Here is a 15514-nt window from a genome sequence, read left to right on the forward strand (position 1 = left end):
GTGCCAACATAGGTATCGCGTATTGTAATTCGAGACTCCGAAGTTGCTTAGAGCGTTGCGGTCGGATGGCACACCAAATCAGACACAGGATTCCCATGTCAAATCTTGCAAGGATTGGCCTGTTTGGAGTCCGCCTGGAGGTCCGAGGTACGGTGTAATTCCGATAAAAAATACCCCAAAGGTGAAGGATGGAATTGAATTCACTGGGCTGTATTGTGTAGAGACATCTTGCGAACAAAGGCGGGCGCGTCTGAGCTCCATGTTTTGCCGCCAGCGCACGGAGTCAATTCTTGGTCTTGTTGAAACAAGGACGCTGCCAGTGTGAATGTGAGTAAAACTTCAAGTGCATATCATCGTACAGGTTTTAATCCGATGTAGTTTGGTACCTCCTTTCCAATCTAAATGATAGACGGCAGTGAAGGAAACTCTTGAAAACTACCTCTACCCGGCCACCATTGAGCTCGCTGTGTAATGTTCCCAGCCCTAGGGCATTCTAGTCGGTCATCTTATCTCTTCTATGATCTTCAATTTATCAGGGTAGGAAGATCTTAGTTTCAGGCCACTTAATATTTAGGGCGGCTGGTCCCTGCTATGCTGTTCTTGTCGCTGTCTGTTTGTTTGTCGTACAGACGGCCCCCTCGGTACCTATGACACCTGGACAGAAACACAGTGCTTTGTGGCAAATTCCCGTGTGCGGCCCTCGAGCAATGCCTCAACATCCCCGGCGACTTATAGTTGTCTTTACTTCATGCCTGCCTCTTTATGGAAGCCAATTACGACTGAGGTAATTGAAACAAATGCATCGTCTCATCATCAAAAGAGAAAGCTGTAGAATGTGGTCAATAATACCACCTAGGAGCGGAAACGGCCGAGTGGCAGATGCCGTGGGGCCTGAATTGGGATATCTCAGATATCTGCAGGGGTGGTGGTTGCTGGCGTGGGGACCCACCTTTGCGCAGCGTGGGATCCCTTTGCCCAGCGGGAAACCAGACAAGCACCCAACACCCTGCAACTCTCTCCACTGTTTTGCGCGCGGAATCCCACCCTCGGCATGCTGCGCACATCCACCACGTCCGGCCCCGTCACATCACATCACCGCTGCCGAGTCCTGCGCCATCTGATACCGATCAACGAGCCGGCTCGCGGCACATCGCAGCCCGACGCTGTTCCTGTATTCAGATTACCGCTACTTGTTCTTGCTTTGACCCGCAGCGATTGCGTTCTCAAGTGGCCATCACACGCGGCGGCCACAACAAACAACGAACGAACGAGGCGCCTGCGCCACTTCGAGCGATGCGCCCGTGTTCCGTCGACCACCATACGATCCCTACGAGGAGATCTGGATAAAACACAACCAATTTGAGGCGACTACAGTCCTGCGACGCGGTCGGTTGAGGAATTCTTGTCAACTTGGTTGTGCGCGTGCCGTAATCTTGGTGGAGACGGCCTGCGGTGGGCGTTCTGGATAGAATCTGGGTACGTGATACACCACGTGGGCTGGGGAGTTGGCGCGTGGTTGGGCTCAAGGCATTGCTCAATTGGCGAGGCGGACAACTCAGCGCGTCCGTTTCCAGGCACTGACGCTGGGCGCGGTGGTTTTCAGATCTTCTCGACCATGACACGGGCTAACTGAGATGCCCGACCCGCAGACACTGCAAGCGGTTTCCCAGACACTTGCCAACTTTTATCGACCTGCATGCGGCCACTGGTTTCGAAAGCCATCCTGGTCCCGTACCCGACCCTCTCTCTCTCTTCATTTTCGGCTTTCAACAGTACACCCCCGGCCGACTAATCGTCCTTCTTCCATCGCTTTGCACCAAACTCCCCATCACCATCTCTTCCTAGTAGCACCATATACCATAACCCAACCACGGGACACGGCTCTCTTGTGACGAATCCGATGTCCCAGCAATGAAGGGAAGGATGGATGGAGCGGCGGAAAATGCACACAAAGTGGCTCAGCACATATTACCAGATCGCCCGCACCATCTTTCACTGTCGTTCGATCGCCGTTTTCCCAAGTCAGACGGCTGGTGGTTCCGAGGCCCTAGCAGTGCACTACAATACATGACCTACATCTCTGCTGCGCAACGCGGGGTTCTCACCACACGTGCTAGCTTTGAAATTCGCGACGAACCGCCCCCACCCCCGATGCCCGTCAAGGCGCTCGCCAAAGGCGAGACCAAGAAGAAACTGTCATTTACCGATTACCAGAATAGAAAGAAATCCGTGTCGCCAGTCGAGAACGGCGTTTCGACCCGACCAGAGACTAAGACAATCGGGACGGTCCACACGAAGCTCCAGCCGCCGAAGAATGACGCCAAAAAGGAGGAGAAGGTGAAAGTCATTGAACGGGCACCTGTGTCACCTCACGCTGACGCGCGGTTGGATAAGCTTCGTCCAGAACCGAGGCCAGAAATCAACGGAGACAGATCTGTGGCCTACGCGCCCAGGCGGCCCGCACAAGGCACAGACGACGCCAGCAGATCTAAGACATCTCGGACGAAACTGCAACGCGAGCTAGAGGGCCGCAAACGGGCCGCCGAGACGAGCAGCGATCTGCCCCCTCCAAAGCGTACCAAAGGCGAAACCATCACAGCTAAAATGGACCGACCACGGCCGCCTAACTCGGGCTCGCCGCGGGGTAGGGAAGCCCCAGAAAAGCCCCCAAGGGAGATGAAGACGAACACTTTACACCCGACGATGAACGGAATGCCTCCCTCATCGACCGACAGAGAACGCGAAACTACATCATCACCACGATCTACTATTCAGGTCAACGGATCAAGGCCACGTTCGGACAGCGGAACCTCAACCCCTCGAAAGCCAGAGACCCTGGGCAAGTCATCTCTCCCCCGGCTATTATCGCCCCTCCCCCCTTCTCTCTTCGAGGACGGGAGTGAGAAAGTGGTCCTGCCCATGATAAGGTCAGGGGTGAAGGCACCAAAACCGGAGAGAGAGAAATCAAGGAAGGAAGTTAAACTACCAGTGCTCCTCTCACCCACCTTGCCACCGATCATCGAAGAGATACTTGCCCAGAAGGATCGAAAACAGACAGGATCCAAGGGGGTGTCAAGCCAGTCCAACCAGTTGTCTGACTCCTCCGGAAGTGCAAGGAAGACGATAGTCGCCGTGGGTCCTGGACAGACCCTGGATGCAGAGGATAGATCTGGCCGACCATCCAGGATTGTTACTCTTAAATACAAAAAAGGCACAGCCAAAAGGGTGAAGGAGCTTTTGAGTCTCCCTTCGAAGTCCGCCAAGGACGCATTGAAAAAGGAGCGCTCGCAGAGTGTGGAAGCGACGCCTCCACCGGCCAAGAAGCGGCCGCGGACTGGAGATGACGTCTCGCATGATACAAGTGCTTCTAAACGGACTAAGGCGTCCGTTGATGCCATTGCAGCCAAACCAGCCGGACCGACAACCCCACTCAAACCAACCGCTACAGCCATGTCTCGGGTAACGTCAAGCCAGTCAATGGGACATAGCAACACCCCGGCGGCGACGACAGGCCTCACGCCCAGTGCTTCTGATAACCGACCCCCCACCCGGTCGGAGCCTCTAGACCGCAAGACCATGGCTCAAGCCGAATCCTACAAGGAGCGGCATACTGAATACCAGCGCCTCGGCAGTCGGCTGAAGCACGCGCGGGACGACATTTTGCGGGACCGCGGCACGGCGAGCATGACCGCTAACGAGGAGCGCCGCGCCATGGCGTTACACTTTGAGATGGTTCTCGCCTACATGGTTGCCTTCGACTCCCTAAACCAGTCACGTATGTTAGAGCGTAAGGTCTGTGAGGTTTCTGCTTGGGAAACGCTGCTCCCGCACCTATCTGAGTTGCGTAACCGAGTACAGGGCAACCGGGCCCTCCGAGCCCTTGCCGTCCAAATGCATGTGGTATGCCTGGAGCAAATCACGAATGCCTTTGCGACGCTAGATCCCGGTGTAGCGGCAGCTACGTTTACTCGCTGGTGCAAGTACAACCGGAATCGAGTCCTTATGTGGAGCGAGGCCAATGCCATGTGGGAGCGAGTGGATGAGCCGAGGATGCGCACCCTTATTGCGCCGTGGACGTCGTTGGGCGACGCAGTGGCCTCTGCCCTGGCGATTATGAAGCGCTGGGCGGACAAGGATGGGGTGCGCTGGCAGCCGGAAATCCATATCAAAGGCGGAGAGAAGGAACGCGAGAAGGAGCGCGAGAAGGAGCGAGATGTTGTCAAACCGAGAGATAGGGAGAGAGATAGAGAGCGTGAGCGCGATCGGGATCGAGACCGCGATCGAGACCGAGATAGGGACAAGGACAGGGACCGCGAACGCGACCGAGACCGAGATCGAGAGCGCGATCGGGACCAGGAAAGGCCTAGACACGCGTTAAATGGGTCGAGGTATTGACTCTCAGAACACCGGCCAAACCTCCCCCGTAAGAACCTTCAAGCGGCTGGCTAAGTTGATCCATGGAACTAACGGCCGCCATCACCGTCTCTCTCACCCCAACATCATCCTACTGCGGCAGTCACGCCACACAACGCACACCGCATAAGGCCTCAAGATGTAGCAAAGCAGGTTCTTGTATTGTACGATTTATCTATTTTTATCGCGCCGATATTACTCTCCGTCTCTCTCTTAATTTGGCGCTCAAAATAACGGGAGGGTATGGGGTCCCATGGGCTACTTTATCACATACATTTCAAGGAGATCATTCCTTCTCTTTGAAACGCCGGGTGGGCACTCTGGGACGGGCATGGGCACGGGCACAGGGAACACAGCACACGATACACCAAACCATAGTCATGGACACTGGTCTCGGGCACGACGAGCGATGGCGACGGCGTTTTTGCTGGGGTTTGAAGCAGCTTCCACTATTTACCTGTTCTTCACGGCGGCTTAAGCTTCTCTAGAAGTATTGGTGGGGTCATTTCTGACTACACTGGAAAACGGATAGCAACAGGAATTAGGAGTCGGGGAGTGTGACAAGGATCGGATGCAAGTTGACGATACCATCATGACATTTTGTTTTCTCCATTTTTAGTACTGCTTATTGCCTTGTCTCACCGTTCTACTCTTCAATTTCTTTTCCCTCCCATGTCTTCTTATGCTAGATGATACTTCTTGTTTTCATCCGCCTCATCATGTGCTCGAGCGAGCGTTGATGAATGAATGAGCCTTCGGCGAATGATGGCTAGGCCGGACTAGCGGGCGCGGACAAGGCCTTAGGAGTTGTGAGAGGCGACTTGACGATTTTCTTTCCCGTTGCTTCTCGGTGCCTATTCTCCTTCTTGTTTGTCCTGTGATTAGTACGAGGCAACAAATGACTTGAGCTTAGCCGCCCCAGTCAGGACAGGACGTGGCATGGGGGAAGAGGGAGTGTGGCGCAACAATACACAGTTTTACGGATGGATGTCGGGACGGGCTGGTTGGGGGTTTGTTGGTACAAGCCCATTTTCTTTCCTCTTTTTACTTCCTTTTTTCCTTCCTAACGCCTCTAATGGAGAAGCCTTGTCTTTGTGTTCCTTTTCTTCAAAAGCTTTTTCGCCATGGGTTTGTCTCCTTACTCACGGCTTCTATCTTGTCATGCTGTTCCAATGATACCAAACGCAAGTCGGCCCGATAGAGGCGTGGCCTTGCCGCTGCTCTTAATTATTCTTTTCTTTTTCTTTTCCGCTTTCACGACGCATTGAGTTAGGGGGGTTTTGTGACGAAGGGTGACGTTTCCGAGCTAGACTTGTTTCCATGGGTCGTGGGAAGCGGTTGATGGCGAGTCAGGCGGTGGTGGGCTTTGGAATGGATGGCAATGTTCCTTGGTAGATCCGAAACAACGTCCCTGTATCAAATCCAGTTTGGCCAAGGTCTATGGGACATTTACTGGTGAAGCCCGCATTGTGGAATAACCTCCTAGTCATTTTTCTACTGCAGCAACAAAAGGCAGAATAGAGGAAAAAAAAAGAAAAAAAAAAGACGGCAGGGAAAAGAGCCCGACGTAACCGTAATTCATCCCGTTCCATTCCAATTTCTCAGGACATCCTACGCTTCAAATGGTTCATCCCAAATGGGCACATGAAACCAAAAGGCGCTTTAAAGGGCTCATCCCAAATGGGCACATGAAGCCAAAAGGCGCTTGCCTATGCGAACTATCCGACGGTCATAGTGGCGGAATAGAAAAGTTGCCCGTCCGTTAGGTTAGATAAGGAACTCGTCCTCGTCTTCAGCTCCCTGATTATGGCCGTAACTGTAGCTGTCTCCGCTGAGACTAACGCCCAGATCATGGCCGGGACGATGGTGCTGGGCACGGAACGGGTCTAGGAAGGTAGGGTGCATTAGAGGAGAGTGCACGTTGCCGTGGCGACCGGTGCCAAAGGTGGTGCTGAAGCTAGTACCGGTAGCATTACCGCTACCGCTGTTGTTGCCGTGGAGATCAAAACTGCCGGCGCCGTTGGCATTGTCATCAAGATTGTCAAGCAGGTCCGGGCGGCGGTCCGCAAGCCCCATGTCAAAGAAGGACATGGAGTTGACACCCATGTCGAAATGGGTGTTGTTGTTGCCCGCCTGCGTCGGGGCGTAGGACGTCCGCCCGCCACCAAGGTCGTTAGTAGCACCGACCGCAGTGGTGGTGTTTATGCCGTGGAGACCGGACAGCGGGATGCCGGCAGCGCTGCTACCCACGGGCGTGTTGAATGGCTCGTCCAAGAAGGAGATGTCAATGCCGGCAACCGGGTTTGTGGTGGCCGCGGCGAGACTGCCGGGGTTGCCAGGAGTGCCATAGACGTTGGGGAGGGAAAAGCCAGTAGAGCCGGGGGCATTGCCCATACCAAGACCGATACCGTGACCAATACCACGATCGGTAGGCTTGGTGGTGCTATGGCCATTGTCACCCAAATTGCCCTCCTTCTCACCGGATGCTCGGCGCTCGGCGCGGTGAGCTTGGGTGTAGAAGTGTGCCTGGGCGCTCGCGGGCAGACGGGACAGCCAGTCCTTATGGGCCTCAACGTCGGCAGGCGAATCTATCCATTTGCCGTCATCGCCACGGACAAGAATAGCACGGCGCTCAAGCACTGCCTCGGGAAGAACGGTCGGGAAGTCGGCATACTCAAGCGCATTGTCGTTTTTAGCTGAGATGGTATCCGTAGCAGCGGTGCTGGGGCCAGTGGTAGTGAGACGCTTCTGAGCCTTCGGCTTCGGCTTGGTGGGCGTGCCAGCGGCAGCATTGAGGAGATCATCATCATCATGATTGCCATGTGCGACTTCGGCATCGGCATCGCCATCAGTCTCCTCAAAGTCAAAGCTCAATTTAGCTGCCTCGCTGTTCTCTTCCATCTTGACGATGGCCTCGGACTTGGCCTTGCGAACGTTGCGACCGCCAGCCGCAGAGGTACCGGCGCCCGTGGTGGTACCGCGTTTGGCAGCGGCGCTACCGACCCTGCCAGTGGTCTTCTTGATGCCGGCACCAGTGCCCGGGGTGGTGGTTTTCTTAGTACGCGCGGTAGACGGGGTGGAGGGAAGACCGTTCTCGCCCACGGCGTTTTCGTCCTTGATGGCGCTTTTGCCCTTGTTGGCAGCAGTCAAGCTGTCCAGGCCGAGTTTGCGCTTGACCTGGCCGTAGCGAACCTGTGATCGAATTGTTAGTATCGACTGAAATATGCGGTGTAAATGTTTTCTTTTCTCATCGACAACACAAATGGGATCCGTGGTAGTCCGGTGGGATCGGGTCAAATCCACACCCTTGAAGGAGGATTCCCGGGAAGCTTGAAGAGAGCAGCAAATCATTTTGGGGGATAGTAGATACTGAACTTACTTTGGCAGTCTCAGGGTTCTTGAAGCCCGAGTCGGCGGCCACGCCAGCCCAGTCAATGTCGGGCTTACCCTTCATGTTTTTAATGACAGTGTAGAACAGGAGAGCCTCCTGAGCGGTCGGTTGCTTGGGCTCGCCGGGGCCAGCGCCCGACTTGGCAGACGCCTTGGGCGGCATCTTGCACTGCTTGCTGGTTGATTTTTTGACTTCAAACTGCGAAGAGGAAGTGCTTTGGCGATGGGTTTGTCGCTGCTGAAGGCAAGTCGCGTGCTAATGGAAGCTTTGGTGTCAGAAGAATAGTCGAGCGGTTAGAAGAAGGAAGAAAGAAGTAATCGCCAACATCAAGGTTGAAAGTTGGGCGTTGAAAAACGTTGTGACGGGGTGTGAAGGGGTACAATACAGTAGGAAAACGTCTCCGCCAGACCCGGATATCCGGGAAAGTCTATTTATGATTAGGAGCGGCGGAGTTCACAGAACCAAGGAAACCGCCAGGGCGCCCCGGTCTTTGGTGTTCCGGAAGCTTCCTGTCATTGACCATGATATAAAACACCTGACAAGCTCCCGACGACGTGTCAAGCAGGGCACCTGAAAAGGCACCAGAACATCCGATGGAAAGCAAGGAAAACAGGAGAATGATGCGATGAGGACGCGGCTATTAACAGCAATAGTGCAGACAAAGGGAAGGCAAAAGGACCTCCCAAGATACCATTTAATGTTTTAGAAAACATGGAAGTGCGGACGAAACAAAAATAACGAAATGATGAGGTAGAAGAGCATCAGTAGATGAAAGAATAGAGTAACTCACCTTTAGCTCGTGACGATCCCTCTGCAAGAGGCAAATGTTGTTATTCGCGAAAGGTTGCAAAACACCAGACAATTTGCACAGAATGGGTGGTGGTTTTGTGCGGCTAGAGGTTTGTTTGGACAGGGTCGAGAAATTTGGAAAGAAGAGGATAAACCGCGGGGTCACTTTGTGCCCCGTCGGAATAATGCCGATGATGTGCCCTAGGGTTTGATCGTGGGACTCAGGACGGCGTTATGATGTGAGAGGGAGAAGGGCACGGCAGGCACTCGCTGGCTCACCACCTATGTAAACAATGGGGGCAGGTCTAGGTGGGAAGGCGACAACCTTTGTTTGGCCTGACAGTTACTCGGGGATAGATAGGTAGGTAGGCAAGAGCGGGACATCAATGAGGGGTTTCCGGCCTCGTATGTTAAGGGACTGCCAATTACCAACAGGAGATTCATAAAATATCACGGCAAATGGCCTGTCGAGCCGACCAAAGCAGTCTGGGCACTTCCAGCGTCCCATCCACATGCTCGGCAGCGGAAGCCACGCAAGACAGGAGGTGCGGGGGCAGTGAAGTTGATCATTGACGGTAAATAAATCATAGGACTAAGCCAAAGAAACGATGAGAGCTCCTGGCTCAAGAACAAGAGAGAGATAGCGGCTGACCACGCTACGGGGACCCCTTCCATAGTTCATACCTAGCGAGGACAACGACCAAGGAAACGAGGCAAACGACACACACCTCTTCGCTCCCATCAACATCATCGTATTCATGTCGTTTCTACATCACCCGGAGCTCTCCCTGCCATGCCACGCCATGGTACTACCATCGAACTCGATAGAGACACAGCTCTCAGGAATGTCCTAACTCGGCGGCAATACCAAAAATAAAATACCCCCCACTCTCTAAATCCGAACCAAGCCAGTCAAGTCAAGCCAATATCCAAGCAAGGAAAAGCAATTAAGGTACCATACGACGCAATAAGAAGAGGGCGGTAGACGGCAAAGGGATCATGGGATCTTCCCGCTGGATATTCCTGTCCACCCGCTTGGTCACAATTTTATCCTCCACTGTCCTGGCGGATCACCTGCCTCAGGCGGGAATCTGAGGGATAATCACCCACCAATCTCGACTTGTTCAAATCCCCAGCCTCTCCCCGTCCCAACCCCCCCGGGCCAGGCCGTTGGCGTTGACATTATCACCCGTGCTGTTCCCGTTTCTGGTCCCATTACGGCTCATCTCCAGCTCTAGCTCCTTCTCGCGGAACAAACTGGGCGTGGCGTCGATGCCCATACCCAGCTGCAGCCCCAACGGGTCATCTATGATGTGATGGCCGTCCTTATCGCTTACGGAATGATGGTGGTGGTGTTGGTTTTGGTGTGGTCGGGGTTGGGTTTGGAAGTGATGATCGCTGCCACAAAAGGGGTTGTTGTTGTTGTTGTTGTTAGTTCCATTGTTACCGGTGTTGGCGAAACCCCCCTCTAGGCCAAAAATGCCGCCTGTGAAGGAAAATGTCGGAGTGGGTGAGAACATCGCCGAAAGGCCTTGGGTCTGGGGCTGGCTGTCATGGTGGGCATGAGAAGAATGGTGGTGGTGGAGATGCTGCTGCGAGTGCCAGGGGCTCGATGATCCGGCGGCTGTGGTGTCGCAAAGCAGCTGGTGTTGCGAGAAATCGTATGGTGAAGGGGCTGCCGCTGATAAGGGTGGAGACCCAGCGCCCGCCAGGTGGTGATGAGGATGCGAATGGTGTTGGCTAGAATGAAGCATGTCGGGCGGCGGCGGGCTGTGGGAGATGAAGCCTTGCATAGTGGTGAGCGTGCCGTCCGAGTCACTGCAGGGTGTAAGAAGACGCATCTGCATCCGGTTGTCGTAGGGAGTAGAAGTCATCGAGGGTGAGGTCGAAGGAGTCGCGTTGTGGACACCGAACGGTGCGGGTTCGGGCATCGCCGAGGTTGTATGGATCGTGGTACTTGGGGTGTTCGTGATTGGAATGTTCTCCTGCTTGATATGGGCGGAGGTCGTCGAAAGGGCCGAAGGCTGTTGGAGATGGTTGAAAAGGTTGACGAGGCCCGGCTCGGGCTTCACCATGGCTGGTGACGCCACCGATGCTGGATGTCGGAATGGCTTGGTGGGAATATGGCTGATGCTCTTTTTCTCAACTTTGATGCCCGGGTCAGGGGCCTTTTCGGCTTTAATGTTACCAATCCCGCTACCGCTAGCCCTGCCTTCTTCGTCTTCGTCATCCTTCTTCGGCCGTGGTTTGTCATCTTTTTTCTTCTTCGATACACGATTCTTGTTGGCATTCGTGCGGTTACGACGCTGAGGCTCTAGACCTAGCATGGCTGCGCGGAACCGCGAGTACCTCATGCGGGCAGCATGGCCGTTGGTGATCTCTTGAGCGAGGACTGGATTATGGGCCACCTTATTCCAATCAATCTAATTGAACGTGCCTTGTTAGTTCTCATCCGCCACTGGAGTGCCCTTCTCAACTCACATCCTTCAAGCACTTCTGCTGCAGGATCGCAAATAGGAAGCGCGCCATCACATTGTCGTTGTTAGACATGATGGAGGTGCTGCTCAAGGCCGGGCAACACTCTGTCCGGGCGATGGGAAGGACAGGAGCGGTCGAAGGCCAGCCGACACAACCAAGGACGGGGGGAGAAAGGTAAAGCCAGGCTTGGTAGTGATGGGAGGCTGCCCAATATGAACCCGAACAACGAGATTTGACCACTACGGGGAGGAGCTGTGGCAAGGGTCACTGTAGCCGAAACACACTGTTTAACTGTGGGGAAGTGAGTCACTTGGATGGTGAAGGTGATGAGGCTGGTGGGTTATATGGCTGTTTCACGATAAAAAGAGGATCGCTGCTGACAACCTAAGGTGACGAAGGCTTTGGAGTGCACCGGAGAAAGGCCCCATTATCGAGAAAGGGAGAGAGGGGAAGAGAGCTCCCTTGGCCCTAGAAAGCAAGGCGAGGCCGATTGTCTGGCATTTGTTCCCCAGTCAAACAAGGCACCGCCGGAGCAAAGCCATTGCCGAATGAGAAAGGCGCCTACAGAGCACGCTGAAAGCACCGATGGGAAGGTCTCTCCTTTCCAAGCGCAAATCTCTGGTTCAGTCCCTATTTATTCCTTGTTTTAACCTGGCCGGATTGAGCACCCTGGCGATTGCTGCTACAGCAATAGGGACGGTTGCCTGGCCACCGGCATGGGGGTGGGGGCACTCAACAAAAGAAAGTGATCCACCCACTAAAATTTGGTGATGGCGGTGCGAAGGAGGGGAATGCGTGACGCGCCACCGCGGCACCTCCGCGTAAAGTGGTTTTGTCCCACTCACGACCTGCTGATCCCTGCCCTCGGTCAAGGACGCCCTGCCCTCCCCTCCCCTGGTTTGCACGACGAGGACACTCCTTCAGGGAATGATTACGAACATTTGACGAATTAGATCGTTGGCACCCAATTGTTCCAACTCGCCGAGCTGAATGAATGGAACTGGAAGCAAACAAATGGAGACTTTCGCATGGCAGCCAGAAATGGCAGAAAGTATCAAAGCCAACCAAAAAGCAAAAGGCGTGAAAGAGGACAATCATACCAAGGGGGCGGATGGTAGCCTTGCGTACGTCTACTGCGAGACAGAAGCATCACACTGATGAGTCATTTGGCTGTCACCAAACTTCCGGAATGCGGCGTTGCGCGGCTGGTCGGCGGAACCTTGCCTCATCGATGGGCCTCGTCGGTGCCGGGCCGGTGAGCAACACTACGAAGCCTTCCAAGAAGGCCAAGCAGGTCTGTCCGCTAAATAACCCAATAGACCGCGTCTCGGCTACGGATTGGATCGGAAAAAGAAAAAGAAAAATAGTTATGGGGCATTGAGGGGAGCAGACCCTGCCGAGAAGCGTATTGGAACTGCCTCCCTGGTAGGTGCTGTGAATCAGCGGTCAGTAGGTTGGGCCTCACGTTCTCTCTTGTCGGGTGTATTTTACACGAGGTACTCAGGGCTCGCTCTTGCCTATCTTTGGCCGGATTAGAAGCTTCGCGGCTCGGCGATGTTAATCGGCAAGTACGAGCGGGGAAGATGAACACAAGCGACGCTAGCATCACAGTATTAAACGGTCTTCATTTTCTGCAGAAAACGCCATTTGTCTTTTTGAATACCAACTGAAAACAAATCATTTTTCCCCGATTGACATGGGCCGCGGCCGGGTCGGAACGTTATCAGGCAAACGGCGCGTCGGGGTCCACAGTGGGCTGGACCCATGGCGCGATATTGTCGCGCGATCATCTGACAGCTCATTAAAAACAAACAGGCCACACCATGCAAAGGTTGTCCGGATTTCTTCCTGAGGCACCTATCAGGCAGCAACGCGTGGAACCTCGCAGCAATCCGACCCACCCTGGTTTTTGGTCAGGCATTTTCTCGGCACCAGCTGATTGAACACCTGTGGTGCTGTTTGAGCTCCTCCCCCGCCCACCGGGCATCCATCTCTCCTTAGCAGACCTTAGCAATTTTAAGCCCTCCACGTCTTATCCACTCCCATCGGTCGCGCATTGAGAAAAATCCGTATCTCGATTGGATTCGCCTCAACGATGAATAAGAATTGGAATGATCGTGCCGACAAGGACCTCTTCTTCACCATCTTGTCGGTGAAGAACATTGGCGTCATCAGCGGGTCCGAATGGATTACAATCGGAAACCACATGCGGTCGTTGGGCTACGGTTTCACTAACGAAGGATGCCGGTAAGTGTTGTTCGCTGCTGCTAAATCCCGTTTCATGTAATCCTGTATGGAACACTTTGTATGCAACTCGGTATTTCATCATGTAATCCTCCCAGATCATTTTCGTTTGCTCTCCATTTCCATTGTCATTTGTCAAATCCCCGATAAATATCCAGTCCCGTCGTCGACGTTGCTTGGGGTCACGCCTCGTTTCCATCGTCACCGCCACCAACGAATTTTTATGATGTTCCGGGTTTATCGTCTTCAATGCCATCAAGGCTGACGCTCGTACTAACATCGACGTAGCCAACACTTTCAAGGCCTCCGCCGGGCCCAGAACAAAACAGAGCATGGGGTCAGCAGCGAGACCCCTCGGAGGGTTGACCCTACTTTGAACCCCATCACCCGACGGCCAGGTCCGGGCCGCGGCCGCCCAAGGAAACACCCCCTTGGCGATGCTCCTGCCGAAGGACCCTCTGGAATTACGCTCCCCCCCGGGCCACACCCAATTGGAGTACCTCCAGGTGTCATTGCATCCAACGTTCCTGGAGCGACGCCTCCTGTCCCCGGTGGTGCTCTCGGCGCCGGCATTCCCCATGGTGTTGCCATCCACCCCCAGTTCCCCGGCCTTCAAGGTGTCAACAACGCACAAATTCCCCCTGATTCCGATATTACTGTCAGCGTTTCCAACGCCCAAATATCGTCAAACATTCCCTCCACTCCCCAAGGCCTTCTCCCCGCCAGCCAACTCGCACAGCAGCAGCAGCAGCAACAGCAACAGCAACAGCAACAGCATCATCAACAACAACACGACCAGCAAATCCATACGCCAACACCCCAGCAGGTCAGCCAAGATCTTGTTCAGCCGGTGCAGATCGTCCCCGCCTCGGTGAACTCGACCGGGCTAGGAGAGGAAGATGATGGCGGCGGCGACGATGATGAGGACGGGGATGAGGCTGAAGGCGAGCACATAGCGAAGCGGCAGAGACTCGGCGATGATGCACAAGAGTCGCCCACACTAGAGGATGAAGCTGTGCTAAATGCGTTGGCCGGACACAATAATGCGGCCTCACCAGGGGAGTACGAGACTGAGTAAGTGTTGGCCGTTTCTCTAATCCTCGGTCCATCATTAAAGACGAGAAAAGCATGGGTCGCTAACATGGGGGTGCAGGTATACTTATGGGGACGCATAGAGCCCGAGCTAGGAACTAAACGGTCGAATGTGCTAAAGGAGTTGCTATTTTGCTATTTGTCGTTCTCTTTCACCGTCCTCCACCCCATCTCGATTATCTTGATTTGCTGTGTCGTTCCGGGCTAGGCGACCATTGGAGTTCTACGTTGGTGTCATCGACGTAGGTTGGAGAATATGGATGGCGGGCCTCGCACAGCGCTGCTTACACATGTATGTAATACAGGAGGGCCAACGGCGGAGTTGCGAGTTTCGGACTCCAGTAATTTACATTTGGGGGATCCGTTCTGGCCGGAAGATTTTCTTTTACACCTCTTTTTTTCCGCAGTCGTATAGTACGTCCCCTGAATCGACGTCAGGGTTAATGGAGCCTCCGATGTTATCTCCTCGTCGTACCGGCTTAGCACTTTCTCAACCCGCCGCTGGAGTTGTCCCCTCCCGGTAGTCTCCTGAACGCCGACTTCCGCGATACCATGTCCACCTCCTCAAGTAAGTGTACCTAACTGCTGCTTCCCCGTTTCCTGGGCTCCTCGGCAATCTTCTTTTATTCCATAATTATAAGTCATCCTCCCCCACCTGCTTCGTGCCATGTGTTGAGGGCCTGTCTCAAGCTGTGAGCCACTCTGTTAGTATTGTCCAGTCCTTAGGCTCCATCTTGGGGAGGTCAAGATAAGGTATGGTCCGTGCGTGCACTTACAAGCACCCCCTTCCACATCTAGTGTGCCCCTGAATGTCCGGACGACCGCCTGTCTCCAAGTCTTTTTCCCTTTCTCTTGGGGGAAATCCCTTTCACAGTTGCCTCGGCAAGACTTTCGAATTATCCGATATTCAGGTCTGTGAAGGGGTTTGGCCTCCATGTCCTTAAGACACCTATTAGACTTATTTCAGCTCCAAGCTAAGGTGTGGTTATGCGCGATCTTCTTGACTGTGATCTTCTTGAGGGGTCAACGTATCCTGAACTCTCTCTTCAATCTCTCTTTCCTAGTTAGCATGGAGAGAAAAGCACATAAAGGTGTAACTAACCTCAA

The 15514-nt window shown here is 54.0% G+C and overlaps 4 protein-coding genes across 4 annotated transcripts; 2 read left to right on the forward strand and 2 right to left on the reverse strand.

The window, feature by feature from the left end:
- Window positions 1-1923: 1923 nt before the first annotated feature.
- C8A04DRAFT_36928 (uncharacterized protein) lies at window positions 1924-4395 on the forward strand (the record flags this gene model as incomplete). The annotated part of the gene is made up of 1 exon (XM_062783698.1): window positions 1924-4395. The coding sequence occupies one exon, from the start codon at window positions 1924-1926 to the stop codon at window positions 4393-4395; it is 2472 nt and encodes an 823-aa protein (XP_062637462.1).
- A 1785-nt stretch (window positions 4396-6180) lies between these two features.
- Window positions 6181-7966, reverse strand: C8A04DRAFT_28211 (uncharacterized protein; the record flags this gene model as incomplete). The annotated part of the gene is made up of 2 exons (XM_062780563.1): window positions 6181-7605; window positions 7793-7966. 2 exons carry the CDS (start codon window positions 7964-7966, stop codon window positions 6181-6183), a joined length of 1599 nt encoding a protein of 532 aa, XP_062637463.1.
- A 1751-nt stretch (window positions 7967-9717) lies between these two features.
- On the reverse strand, window positions 9718-11143 carry C8A04DRAFT_36929 (uncharacterized protein; the record flags this gene model as incomplete). Its single annotated transcript, XM_062783699.1, has 2 exons — window positions 9718-11016; window positions 11075-11143. The coding sequence occupies 2 exons, from the start codon at window positions 11141-11143 to the stop codon at window positions 9718-9720; spliced, it is 1368 nt and encodes a 455-aa protein (XP_062637464.1).
- Window positions 11144-13166: 2023 nt separating this feature from the next.
- C8A04DRAFT_28213 (uncharacterized protein) lies at window positions 13167-14490 on the forward strand (the record flags this gene model as incomplete). Its single annotated transcript, XM_062780564.1, has 3 exons — window positions 13167-13318; window positions 13604-14389; window positions 14469-14490. The coding sequence occupies 3 exons, from the start codon at window positions 13167-13169 to the stop codon at window positions 14488-14490; spliced, it is 960 nt and encodes a 319-aa protein (XP_062637465.1).
- Window positions 14491-15514: the final 1024 nt, after the last annotated feature.

Source organism: Dichotomopilus funicola (assembly GCF_033296635.1).
Source record: "Dichotomopilus funicola strain CBS 141.50 unplaced genomic scaffold C8A04scaffold_27, whole genome shotgun sequence".
Taxonomy (NCBI): Eukaryota; Fungi; Ascomycota; class Sordariomycetes; order Sordariales; family Chaetomiaceae; genus Dichotomopilus; species Dichotomopilus funicola.